Source organism: Podarcis muralis, chromosome 4 (assembly GCF_964188315.1).
Source record: "Podarcis muralis chromosome 4, rPodMur119.hap1.1, whole genome shotgun sequence".
In the NCBI taxonomy this organism is placed as follows: domain Eukaryota; kingdom Metazoa; phylum Chordata; class Lepidosauria; order Squamata; family Lacertidae; genus Podarcis; species Podarcis muralis.
In genome coordinates this window covers 15,941,708-15,955,700 of record NC_135658.1, presented here as the reverse complement: position 1 = coordinate 15,955,700, position 13,993 = coordinate 15,941,708, and the positions used below count along the sequence as shown (strand labels likewise).

The 13,993-nt window shown below is 45.4% G+C and overlaps 1 protein-coding gene across 5 annotated transcripts in view; it reads right to left on the bottom strand.

Annotated features, from left to right (window-relative positions):
- The window catches only part of LOC114595614 (Putative N-acetylated-alpha-linked acidic dipeptidase), a 45,902-nt gene extending 37,349 nt beyond the window's left edge, over nucleotides 1-8,553 (bottom strand). For 2 of the 5 annotated variants that reach the window (XR_013392510.1, XM_028726031.2), the window contains exons 1-4: nucleotides 8,340-8,552; nucleotides 6,550-6,658; nucleotides 2,495-2,681; nucleotides 514-615 (exon numbers count right to left, since the gene is read on the bottom strand). Coding sequence is in view for 4 of the 5 variants with exons in the window: in XM_028726031.2 (XP_028581864.2) it covers nucleotides 514-615; nucleotides 2,495-2,681; nucleotides 6,550-6,658; nucleotides 8,340-8,457 (516 nt within the window). In the remaining variant the exon portion in view is untranslated. Of the gene's footprint in view, nucleotides 1-513; nucleotides 616-2,494; nucleotides 2,682-6,549; nucleotides 6,659-7,992; nucleotides 8,203-8,339 lie in introns of those variants that run through there. The other 3 variants (XM_028726033.2, XM_028726034.2, XM_028726032.2) reach the window with 3 other exon arrangements.
- Between the last annotated feature and the right edge of the window lie 5,440 nt (nucleotides 8,554-13,993).

Sequence of the window (13,993 nt, the reverse complement as noted above, 5' to 3'; positions counted from 1 at the left end):
CAGGGGAGGCAAATAGTCTTCCTCCTCTTCTGTTAGGAGCTGATCTCCCTGTGACTCCATTCCCCAATCTTCCGATTCAGACCAGCCCCTGACACTCAGGTTAGGAGGACCACATGTGGCTCCTGAGGTCTCTCTATCTGGCCCCTGAATCTTCCCCAGACCACACCCCTTGCTGCCTTGGATGCACACACCCCTTGAGAGTATCTGCCTACTTGGAATATGTCCTTAAGATCTGACCATGCCTCCTGCTTGTCTGGGTGGAGGGCAGAGTGTGTGTATGTGTGGAAACTAGCTTACTGCTTCACTAAAGTAAAAAATTTGCATCGGGTGCTCCGCCTACTCTTGCCTCTGGCCCCGCCCACTTCTAATATGTGGTCCTCAGAAGGTTGAGCACAAGGGAAAGCGACACTTGATCTGAAAAGGGATCACCACTCCTGATCCAGAGAGAGAGAGGGTCATTCGCATAACCGAAGGGTACATTCACACAACCCTCTACCCCACATCAGTCCTTACCTCTGGCATGCCCTGAGCGGAGAAAGCACTGTAGGGTGGAACAACATCTTCAATGTGTGTATACCCCGGAGGGAGAGGCTCAGATAATGAGGTGTTGAAAATCTGGGCAGTTAACAAGGAGCAGAGGAGGAGGCAGAATATTAAGGTCAGGTTTAGACTAATTTCATATAATCCCCCCCCCCCCATATTAATATTTTAATTGCAAAGGTTTCGAATATAAAGAAATAAAGTGATGCATGTGGGAAAAGAAAAGAAAAAATAAAAAGGCTCAAAAACACGTAGAAAGTAAGTGATAAGGCATGGAAAATCATCAGACGTGTTGATGGAAGTTTGTATAAGATGTGTATGACTGTTGGAACTGATATGTTTAAAAAATCAATAAAAATGTATATATAAAAACAAAACAAAAACATGTAGAAAGAAGCAGTATACGAATATATACAATATATCGAAAACATCCTAGCCCATACATTCTTATATGAAATTGATATTCTTATCCTAAGACATATGTAAATATTAATAGCCTACTACATTTCGTAGAAGCTCATTCCAAATATTGCCATATTGATCCAAGTCTACATCTGTAAGCAGTCCGTTCATAGGTTGCGAGCGTTATCATGTTGTCAATCCATTTGTTAAATTTCATAGGACTGTGGGGTTGGAAAGGATCCAAAGGGTTTCCCTTCTGGTCCAACCGTCTGCAATGCAGGAATCGCAGTTAACGTCCCGCATTGCATTCATGTTAGGGCTGCAGGTGGCATCTATGACCAGGCCCCAAAATCAACTTGGGGAATCACAACTGTAAGCAAACAACCTAGCAGAATGAGAGGAGATGTTGCTAAAAGCTTGAGAAAAGAAAGTGTGGCCAGTCCCTCCCTCCACAATGCACATAGAAAGTAGGAACTGGGCACATATATCTGAGGAAAGGTTGGGATTCTGTGACAAAGAAGGCTCTGTCTGGAGTGATGTGTCTGTCTTCCTCATTATTAACATTCAGAAGGAATGGAAAAACAGTTCTATTCACCCAGGCATTTGATGGCTGAAAGAGACTACCCTGGCATCCTTGAAATTATTACCTGTGAGGGTATGTGACTGAAATTAAAAGCTATCAAATATGTTTTCATTTTATTCTATTCACTTTGTTCCACTGCTAGTGTGAACTCCTATTGGGCAAAGGTGGGAAAGCCATTTAAGAAGAGTTTGGATTTGATATCCCGCTTTATCACTACCCGAAGGAGTCTCATGGGATGCGGGTGGCGCTGTGGGTTAAACCACAGAGCTTAGGACTTGCCAATCAGAAGGTTGGCGGTTCGAATCCCCGCAACAGGGTGAGCTCCCGTTGCTCAGTCCCTGCTCCTGCCAACCTAGCAGTTCGAAAGCACGTCAAAGTGCAAGTAGATAAATAGGTACCGCTCCGGCGGGAAGGTAAACGGCGTTTCCGTGCACTGCTCTGGTTTTGCCAGTAGTGGCTTAGTCACGCTGGCCACATGACCCGGAAGCTGTACGCCGGCTCCCTCGGCCAATAAAGTGAGATGAGCACCGCAACCCCAGAGTCAGTCACGACTGGACCTAATGGTCAGGGGCCCCTTTACCTTTAAGGAGTCTCAAAGCGGCCAACAATCTCTGTGAGGTGAGTGGGGCTGAGAGACTTCAGAGAAGTGTGACTGGCCGAAGGTCACCCAGCAGCTGCCTGTGGAGGAGCGGGGAAGCGAACCCGGTTCACCAGATTACGAGTCCACCGCTCTTAACCACTACGCCACACTGGCATTTAAGGAATTGTCACCTCAAAGTGTGGGCAGGTTCACCTGGAGAAAAGATCTCTTCCAGGTATTTTGCTCTTTTCAAAGCTCAGCGGGATTTACCTCTCATAACTGCACCGTTATCTGTTAAACTGAATGTTCTGAAAGGGACAGGGATGGTTGACTTAAAAAAACGCTAAAGCCAGATGGGGAAATCCATTTTCTCTCCCTCTCCCCTTTACCTCATGCCCTTGGTCATCGACAATTGAGATGTAGTTGGGATTTGTTTCATTTGGGTAGGACAGCAGAACATCATAGTGAGCCAGCTGAACCGAATCCAGGCCAAATTCCTTCCACTGGGCCTGTATTTGTTTGGCCAGGCGCAGGTTCTCTGGTGTGCCTGCCAAGTGAGGCAGCCGAGTGAAATTGCTGGAAAAGAGGAGAAGGGTATAATGAATGAAATCACAATTATTTATTTTTTTCATTGGGCTTGCTGCTGCTGTTGGACGTCGGTCCTCGCTGTGCAAGTTGCACAAATCACAGCCGGGTGACCATCTTGGCCAAAGGCGGGTCACTGACAGGAGCGAGCCAGCAGCAAATCACACCAATCCAGCAAGAGTTAACTCTTTAATAGCAAAACAGGATCTTCACAAGAGTGTCAGGCCTAATGAGAACAAAAACTGAGGTCTTGCTTCGTGGATGTAGCCAGGATTTGGGGGGGGGGGGAAGGACTTTGTTAGGGCGGGGCAAAACTGATGTGACAGGTCAGTTAGTTAAGTATTCAATATATATATATATATATATATATATATATATATATATATATATATTCTGTTTTGCAATTTAGAATATTCATTTAAACAACCTTAAGATACCAATAACTTCCCATCTTCTCTTTCTATGGTTCACTTTGTATAACATAAATCCCTGCATATTTTACATAAACTAAATCACTCAGTATTCCATTATTACATCCATCAAAACTTATTTACACTGTTGAATTTATCTTAAAGCTGCCAACGTTTCCAAGTGTACACAATCTCCCCCCATATATTCAATAAACATTTCCCAATCTTCTTTAAATGTATGTTCTCCTTGTTCTCTTATTCTATATGTTAGGTCTGCACATCTCCCATCTCTCTCAGCCCTGCAACCGTGCTGGCTGTGGCGGAGGAAAATTTGATTAATCAAATTGTTAAATATTTTTCTCTCGCATGTTTCTCAACTGCTTTGTGGCAAAAAAAAAAAGTTGCCAACTCAGCGTACAAGAAGTTTAAGATAAGATAAAATACACAGGATGCACTTCCAGACTATTACCAGCTCAGCACTAACTCCATCTCCACCTTGTGGGCTCCACCTTGATTGTTTTTAATGTTGCCCGTGGGCCTTTGATGGCATTGGGTTACCTCGTCTTGAGAATGTTCTGAAATGTACCCCAAGTGTGTTGGTTGGTTTGGCCAGTTGGCATGCTTGCTAAAGCCCTAAACGGCCTTGGCCCAGTATACCTGAAGGAGCATCTCCACCCCCATTGTTCCATCCGGACACTGAGGTCCAGCTCTGAGGGCCTTCTGGTGGTTCCCTCACTGCGAGAAGTGAGGTTGGAGGGAACCAGGCAAAGGGCCTTCTCAGTAGTGGCTCCTGCCCTGTGGAATGCCCTCCCATCCGATGTCAAAGAAATAAACAACTATCTGACTCTTAGAAGACATCTGAAGGCAGCCCTGTTAAGGGAAGCTTTTAATATTTGATGAATTATTGTATTTTAATATTTTGCTGGAAGCCGCCCAGGGTGGCTGGGGAAACCCAGTCAGATGGGTGGGGTATAAATAATAAATTATTATTATATACAAGCTATGCTTTCTGTTTTGGCAAGTGGGTGGTGCTGTGGGTTAAACCACAGAGCCTAGGACTTGCCGATCAGAAGGTCGGCGGTTTGAATCCCCGTGACGGGGTGAGCTCCTGTTGCTCGGTCCCTGCTCCTGCCAACCTAGCAGTTCGAAAGCACATCAAAGTGCAAGTAGATTAGTAGGTACCGCTCCAGCGGGAAGGTAAACGGTGTTTCCGTGCGCTGTTCTGGTTCGCCAGAAGTGGCTTAGTCATGCTGGCCACATCATCCGGAGGCTTTACGCTGGCTCCCTCGGCCAATAAAGCGAGATGAGCGCCGCAACCCCAGAGTCTGCCATGACTGGACCTAATGGTCAGGGGTCCCTTTACCTTTACCTTTACGCTTTCTGTTTAACTAGGATTTGGTGCACAATGGGCAAGAAGTGAATGAGAACCTCTCTGCATCTCTAGGGATAGATCTACAACTTGGCCAAAAGCAATTCTGGAGATGTAAAGCTCCGGTTGGTAGCAGGTATTCACCAGTTGCTGGAAACCACAGGAGGGAAAATGCTCTTTTGCTTGGATCCTGAATGCGGGTATCTCACAGACATCTGGCCTGGCCACTTTGAGAACATGATGCTGGACTTAAATGGGCCATTGACTTTATCCAGCAGGCTTGTCTAAGGTTCTTATGTGCTTAAATAAAAGCTGCGATTGACTAAGCAGTTCAAACCTACATGCTTATTCTTTTGGCCTTTAAGTGGCATTGTATATTGTATTGTTGGTTTATTGCTATGGCCGTTGGCTGACGCAAATAAAGATTCATTCATTCATTCATTCACCCTGCATCCATTTTGCAGGCATCTAAAATGTGTAACACACCCTCATGAACAAGTATGAATAAAAGGAGGGAAAGGTTCCTCTTTAACACTGCTTAACAATCACAAAACATACTGAGCTGGCGCTGGGCGGACAAACGTCGACATATTAGCATTTATAACTGGAACACTGACTCATTTGCTAAATAAGTCTGAGCGATAGTTTTCTTTCCTACTTGAAAACGTGCTCTGTGTGCCAGCTTTTTGATTATTAACACTGCCATGGACTAAAAACACTGTAATTACAAATGTATGCCGCTAAGTTAATCTCAGGAAATGCCACCAACCAAACTGAAAAATATATTTTAGCCTGCAGTCCTGGCACCATCAGAGGTACTTCAGTATAGCTTGTTCATCCTGGCTCACCTGCGGCTCAACCAGCTGAGCTGAATCTGACTGAGGCAAGGCCAGAACATCTCGCCTGCCCGCTAGGCAAAGAACACTATTTTAAAGGCTTGCTTTCCTTCTGTCAGGCATAGGAAGAGCAACAGCCCTGCTGCCGAACAGGGTTTTCATCTGATGTAAATTTACACCAGCTTCTTGTACATAGGAAAGCTACATGGGTCTGGTTGGCTTAAGCCTTAAGCCCAGTCTACTTTTAATTTTTCCTCTGTTTTTCCTCCCGGAAGTTACCTACCCCTGACTTAAGGCCTCCTAGCTGCAATGCACTTGAAGTATCTAATTTAAGGCAGTCTCTAAAAATGACAAGGGATGCAGGTGGCACTGTGGGTTAAACCACAGAGCCTAGGACTTGCCGATCAGAAGATTGGCGGTTCAGATCCCCGCAACGGGGTGAGCTCCCGTTGCTCGGTCCCTGCTCCTGCCAACCTAGCAGTTCAAAAGAATGCCAGTGCAAGTAGATAAATAGGTACTGCTCTGGCGGGAAGGTAAACGGCGTTTCCGTGCGCTGCTCTGGTTCGCCAGAAGTGGCTTAGTCATGCTGGCCACATGACCCGGAAGCTGTACGCCGGATCCCTCGGCCAATAAAGCGAGATGAACACCGCAACCCCAGAGTCAGTCACGACTGGACCTAATGGTCAGGGGTCCCTTTACCTAAAAATGGCAGCATATACCAGGAATAATTGCACCATAAAGCTGCATGGCTAGAGCAGTTACCCATATCTGCCATCTTGTTTCTGTTATTCAAATACAGGGTTGTTATTTTTCAGTTCAGTGCCACAAGTTCAGGACTGTGCATCAGTCTTTTTCTTTTTTCTAGTGTTTGATCAGGGATGATAGTCAGACAAAAGAAATGAGTGTGCACATCGCAGACAATGAACCCCTTATCTTGCCACTTCTAACTCTCAAAAAAGCTATTATATATCACCAGCTTGGGGGTGAATTTAGGCATTAATCTAATTCTCTTTTGCCTTGTCTTGCCCCCCCCCTTGGGATGGGAAAAGTAAAGATTCCAAACAAATAAATAATCCTGTATAACTAGAATCAGAGATCAGAAATCTACCATTTCTGATAGATCTCTGGTGACTGAGCTTATTGTCATTTGCTAAAACCACCTTGTTCCAAAAGAGTCACAAAAAAGTGGTTTCTGGGTCAATTTAAAGACACACACACAAATCAACGCAGTGCACGTTGCTTACTATAGAAATTGCTTGATATTTGCAGCTTTCATTTCTGTCATAAACGCCTTCTTCATCTTCTCGTGGGAACCTGTTGCTGGCAGTTGACCTTCAGGTTTACTCAGCCAACCTGCAAGATAGACCAGAGAGAGCTACAACAACTGCAACTGCCATCGTAGAATCACAGAATTGTACGTTTGCAAGGGACCCCAAAGGTCTTCTAGTCCACCCGTCTGCTTAAAAACATGGAATCCAACATGGCGGTGGCAGTGTCAGCTCATTGACTGAAGACCCAAATCCTAGATAGACATGGCTTAAAGGCCCTTTGCTTGTTACAGAGTGAGTTTTATCCATACAACCGTTGAGGTTCATAATGTTAACCATGCATTCACCTTCATGGAATATGAAAAAATGCCAGAGGAAATCCATTCATTTCTACTGATTGCCACAGTTTCAGAAATTGGGAAGGCTGGAGAGAGAAACATTTCCCCCTCCTAATTTGTTTCTTTGTCCCCTCCCTCTATAGTCTTTATTTTTAAAATAAATAAATAAATTGTAAGCTCCTTTGGGGCAAAGGCATACCATTTTGGTTTGTTCACCTAGGGTTAATGCCCACCAGACATTTGAAGCACAGTTAAAGCACAATTCTCTCCCCCCCCCAAAAAAAACCCCCTAGGCGCTGTAGTTCACCCCTCATGAAGCTACAATTCCCAGCACCCTTAACAAGCCACAATACCCAGGATTTTTGGGGATAAGACATGAGATTTAAATTGTGTGCACGCAGCCTTTGTAAAGGGTTTATTTATGCGCGTTGGTTCTAGTGTAAATAAATAGCAAGCAGGACCCTGCAACAAAATGTTGCAGTGTGAAGTGCTTCCATGGAATCAAAAACACAAGGAACCCAGTGAGCATGTCCAGTTCTCATGGGTTTGTTTTTGAGGTGCCCCACAGGTTTTTTTTGTCCCCAAAGCCTGACGATACTGAGTGTATGTCTGTGGTGCCATTAGGCTCCATAAGCAATGGGAGTCTCCCCTTGAAGACACAAAGGGATGGAGCAGAGAAGTTTGAAATGATTTTAACACGCAGAAATTGAATTTTGTTTTTGTTCTGTTCTGTTTAAAGCAAAGCAAATGTGCCTTTAACGGGCAAGAGAACAGACGGACATAAGCAATGCCTTGGCACATCAGATCAAAGATCCACCTGCAGTCCAGTCCACCTGCATGTTTACTCGGAAGTAAGTCCCTTCAGTATTCAAGGGGGCTTACTCTGAGCAGGTAAAGTGCAACCACAACCAAACCAACCCCGCCAAACCCACAAGCAAGCCACAAAAACAGCACTCTGTCCTTAGCAACCAGCACTCAAAGGTATTTTGCTGCTGTATGCAGAGGTTCTCTTGAATGATCACAACTTGTCACTGTTGACTTTGCCCTCCGTGAATCTTTCCGTTTTTTAAAAGCCACTGACTTATGCTGCTGAGCGAATACCGCAAATCCACTTTGTCTGTTCTTAGTAGCTGCAAGAGAGGAAGGCGAGAGCTTTCCATGCCTTTTTTAAAACCCTCATCTGTTCAAAACTTTAAAGAAACAAAGCTTCTTGCTTGCAGACTAAAACAACTTTTTTTCCTCTTAAACTTTCTTCTTCCCCTCCTAACAAGTTCCAGGAGGAGAACTCGCTCCCTGGAATGCGAAGGCAATTATTTCCCTCCCCTAATGAGTGACAGAGCAGCAGCGCATGCAATTCGACCTCCAGCCTCCTCCTCTCCAAGCCCTTTTGCAGATAAAACGAGATTCTTGGCTCAGCCCGCACCATACCAATGAGGAATCCGAGGAGGAACACGCCAACTGCCACCCCCACGGCCAGCACCCAGGAACGGCTCCTGTCGCCCCTTGCGTAGGTAGGCTCCGTGGCAGCATGCAGGGAGCTCCACATCCTTCCTGTTGCAAAAGAAAGTTTTCCCAGGCTCTGGATTCCGCCTGACCTCTTCCAGTCCCCTGCCACATATACACACAGAGAGAGAAAGAGAGAGAGAGAGAGAGAGAGAGAGAGAGAGAGAGAGAGAGAGAGAGAGAGAGAGAGAGAGAGACTCTGTACAAGGGGGCAAAGTCCTCACACTTTTCCTCTGCACACAGATCTCGACTCCTCCTGCAGGCTGCGAGGAGGGCAGGCAGAGACGAGAAGGATCCTCTGCAAACCAGGCTCCAAGTGCTGTACCGCTGCCAAGGTCTGAGGCCTGGCACTGCCATTCCTTCGCTTTGGAGGAGAGCAAAGCCAGGAACAGGTGTCTTCTCAGGCTGAGGCCACCGCTGTCCCACCGGGGATGCTCTGGAAGGGCTGGTCTGGTTTGGCAGCCTCGGTTTTGGCAGCATCCGTTGTCAATTAATGAGAGGCGTCCATCAGGAATAAATGAATCACACAAACAGGCAAAGGTGTTGGCCGTCATAAATACAGGGATGGGGAAACGGTGGCAACCCAGATGTGGGCACACTCCAACTCTCATCTTTACCAGCCAGTATGGCTAATAGGGTTTAACCACAGAGCCTAGGACTTGCCAATCAGAAGGTCTGTGGTTCGAATCCCCGCGACGGGGTGAGCTCTCGTTGCTTGGTCCCTGCTCCTGCCCACCTAGCAGTTCGAAAGCACGTCAAAGTGCAAGTAGATAAATAGGTACCACTCTGGCAGGAAGGTAAACGGCGTTTCCGTGCGCTGCTCTGGTTCGCCAGAAGCGACTTTGTCATGCTGACCACATGACCCGGAAGCTGTACGCCAGCTCCCTCAGCCAATAAAGCGAGATGAGCGGCGTAACCCCAGAGTTGGCCACGACTGAACCTAATGGTCAGGGGTCCCTTTACCTTCACCTATGGCTAATAGTGAGGGATGTATTCCTTTATGATGGATCAAAGAGGACATAGACAGGAAGGGAGTCTGCCTTTCTATGTGTGGATAAATGATAAGATATATACAATATAAATATGACAGAGAGTCTTTTAAGTTACTCTTTTTCTATTACTTTTGCTCTTTTTCTTTTCTATACAATTGTGTTTTGTATTTTCCCTAGGGAGTTGTTGTTTAGTTGTTTCCGACTCTTCGTGACCCCATGGACCAGAGCACGCCAGGCACTCCTGTCTTCCACTGCCTCCCGCAGTTTGGTCAAACTCATGCTGGTAGCTTCGAGAACACTGTCCAACCATCTTGTCCTCCGTCGTCCCCTTCTCCTTGTGCCCTCCATCTTTCCCAACATCAGGGTCTTTTCCAAGGAGTCTTCTCTTCTCATGAGGTGGCCAAAGTATTGGAGCCTCAGCTTCAGGATCTGTCCCTAGGGAGAGCATTGCACAAATGGGAAGCCACTGCAAAAAAGGCCCCGTTCTCGTGTTGCCACCCTTTGGACCTCTCATGGAGGAGACACACAGAGAAGGGCCTCAGAAGATGATCTCAGAGTGGGGGGAGGCAGCCCACTGTGGTCTATTTAGAATCCTATTTTGGCATTATGTGGTATAAAGTAATTATAATAATGGGTGTTTTGCAGAGCCTATTTTCCAAGTCAGAAGTAAATAAATAGGCAGCGCTGTGTACTGATTTGTGTCAGACTAAGACCTGAGACACAGGATTCAAATCCCCACTTGGCCACGAGGCTCGCTTGGTGATATTGGGTCACAATCACTGCCTCCTGGCCTACCTCACAGGGTTGTTGTGGGGTTGGCGGAGGGGGGAGAACCACATGCATGACGACCACTTACAGTTCCTTGCAGAAAAAGGTGGATTATAAACGCAATGTTTAAAGACCAAATACTATAAAGTGTCTTGCATTCTGCCTTCCTGTGGCTCCCATTAACCTTGCATGTTCAAGGAGGCTGCAGGCCTGTATGAGCCTTTCTTGAGTGAAAGAGAAAACCATAGTTCTGTTGTAGAACATGGTGGGTTCAAGCCACACATTGGGCAAAAGATTCCTGCATTGAAGCGGGTTGGGCTAGATGACTCTTGTGGTCCCTTCCAGCCTTAAAAGGGTAGGTAAAGGGACCCCTGACCATTAGGTCCAGTCTTGGCCGACTCTATGGTTGCGGCCCTCATCTCGCTTTATTGGCTAAGGGAGCCGGCGTACAGCTTCCGGGTCATGTGGCCAGCATGACTAAGCCGCTTCTGATGAACCAGAGCAGCGCATGGAAAGACTGTTTACCTTCCCGCTGGAGCGGTACCTATTTATCTACTTGCACTTTGACGTGCTTTCGAACTGCTAGGTTGACAGGAGCAGGGACCGAGCAACGGAAGCCCACGCCGTCGCAGGGACTTGAACCGCCAACCTTCTGATCGGCAAGTCCTAGGCTCTGTGGTTTAACCCACAGCACCACCCGCGTCCCTTCCCCTTCCAACCTTACAATTACACAATTCTATGATCCCTTATTTAATTCTAGGAAGCAAGCAAGCAAAGGAAGCAGCTTTCACTTTCCACTAATGTTTCAAATTGACCACTAGATGGCAGGATTACACCACGAACAATCACTGCCATCATTCCCCGCTTTCTAGGCTTTTAAATAAGAAATTATCAGTTACAGAAAACTGCTTCCTTCCCTGCCCAAGCTTGTAACACAGTGATCTATGGGGCAGCCCACCTTTCCTGTCTCCCGTCCCTCTGTGGTGCATTTGTCAGCTGCCTTCCTTTCCTCCCAAACTTAGAACCAATATGGTTATAGCTGTGTTGGATGTTTTGCCTGCTAACATCTGTAGGAGCGCAGTACTTTTTTTTTCTAAAACAAAGTTTAGGGGTACTCTCATTTTCCTACTCATACTGAAATACTGCCCCTCAATGAGGCCAAATTTAGATTCACAAAATGCTTAGAGGTATGCGTACCCCTGCGTGTCCCCCCCCAGAAAAAAAAACACTGTAGGAGTGTATATATGCATTATTTGTTTGTGTGCGTCCGCATCTCTGTATCTTTTTGGCATGTGCTCAAATCATTCCTGTTTTAGTAATCCTCCCCAGAGGCTTAGAAATTTCAGGTAATTTTAATACAGTGGTACCTCAGGTTACAGACGCTTCAGGTTACAGACTCCGCTAAACCAGAAATAGTACCTTGGGTTAAGAACTTTGCTTCAGGATGAGAAGAGAAATCATGTGGCAGCAGCAGAAGGCCCCATTAGCTAAAGTGGTACCTCAGGTTAAGAACAGTTTCAGGTTAAGAATGGACCTCCAGAACGAATTAAGTTCTTAACCTGAGGTACCAGTGTAGTACTTTAACTTGTGTGTGTCTTTTGTAAACTCAATTTTGTAAACTGAGTTGGTTTTTGTTTTTGTTTTACAATCAAGCAGTGCATAATTTTTATGAAACAAACAAACAAAATATCTCCACAACCCACACTTCGCTTTAAGAAATAAAATAATGAAAGCTGAATGTTTTTGTGACAGACGGCACACAGGAGGGGGACAAATGACCCCCCCCATTAAAGGAGATCACCTTGCATTTATTTGCCTGCCTCCCATTTCTGAACTCCTGTCACTAGCACGTGCTGTTATTTTTCTTCCTTGTTCACCCAGAAATATGCTTTGCTCCTTCTGTGCCCCACTCCCCAGTTATTTTTCTCATGTTGCCACTGGGTGGAGGAATATACAGAGTGGGACTGGACCCTACGAGCCCCCACCCCAAACCCCAGTTTCATGGACGGTAGTGTTATGTACTGAAGTTCTCACCCTAGGCCAGCAGGGGGATACTGTAGATAGTTTTCACTCAGGTCCACATATGCAAATAAGGAATTGAAAGTGTCATTCAGAGATTGGATAGTTACAGAAAGTTGTTACTGTTGTGTTGTAGTGGAGCTCTATATAAGCAGGCTGGCTGAACCTTTCAGTTCAGTTCTGTTCTGGCCTGTGAATAAACAAGAGCTGTTTGAAGAATCGCTGTGTCGTCTGATAGGTTCACCCACAACTTAACAGGTAGGAGGCAGTTTTTGCAAATGCCACCTTTCTCCTGCAGCCCTCAAGGCCATCTCCCCTGCTCCCACCAAATTCTGTCCCAAAGGTTTCCCCAACCCCTTGGGGAATTGGGGATGGGAGCAAAGGAAGGGAGGGATGATAGAGGATTGCCTCCCAGAGGGCCTTCATAGAAGCCTCCTCTGGATCAAAGAGCTTCTATGAATGGTTGCAATTGGGGGACGGGACCAATGCCTAAAATGTTTTTATTTGAAAGACAGTTAAATCGATCTTTTAATCTACTCCTTGACAATGCCTGGTGGGTGCTTATATTTATACGCTTTATTAGAAATATTGTGAATGTGTGCTTTAAATTCTGTTTTCCCTCTCTGATTAGTTGAGGGGGAGTTACTGTTGGGATACTGCCAGGGAGACAAAGTCCATCATGGCCCCCAAGCCGGCTGCTGGACGATCCATCGATCTCCCGTAGACACGCAGTATCAGCAATTAGCGACACGAGCTCCAGAAATAGTCCCACATTCTGGAACTGATGCACACTCTTATCAGCAGATAATGCACAGCAAAAGATGCATGCAGGAGAGCATTATTTATAAGTTTATTCAGCGTTAGTCAGAACAGAGAAAAAACATGACCACCTGCTTCAGCATTCAGGCACGAAGAGAGAAAACGAAAGCAACAGAAAACATAAACATCCTGTGAACAGGAAATGCGCAGACTCTGTGACTCACAAAAGCCTGCTCCCTTTTAAGGTGGAATGGAAATATCCCAACAGTTACTGGGTTGTTCTTGTTTTTATTTTGGTTGTGTATTTTGTGTCTCTATGTTGCGATTTTGTCCTGTGAACCACCCTGAGACCTGTGGGCATAGGATGATATATAAATTAATAATAATAATAATAATAATAATAATAATAATAATAATAATAATGCCCTTGCCAGTTTTAAAGCAAAGCACAGCTCTATATTTTTTTCTGCTAATTCAGTTGCATGCAGATAGCTATCATTTAAATAGATTAGACAATGAAAACCTTTTACTGTGCAATTGAATTTTATTTGTCTGTTGGTTTATAGAGCTGCAACAACATCAAAAGATCAGATTGGTTTGCAAAACTCTGGGCAAGCACGTGCTCCAGCCTGAGGAGACCAGCCAGGGTGATAAGTTCCCCCACAAATTAATAATAATAATAATAATAATAATAATATATTTATTTATACCCCGCCCAGCTGGCTGAGTTTTCCCAGCCACTCTAGGCAGCTTTCAACAAAAGATTAAAAATACATTAAAACATCAGTCATTAAAAACTTCCCTAAACAGGGCTGCCAACAGATGTCTTCTAAACGTCAGATAGTTGTTTTTTTCTTTGACATCTGATGTGAGGGCGTTCCACAGGGTGGGCGCCACTACCGTGAAGGCCCTGTAACTTCCAATGCCGGATTTACTTATACACTAAAAAAGCTATAACTTAGGGCCCCACTCTCTTGGGGGCCCCCCAAAAAAATTAAGGGGAAAAACCCTGGATGTACATTTCCAGTTGTATTTCCGTTC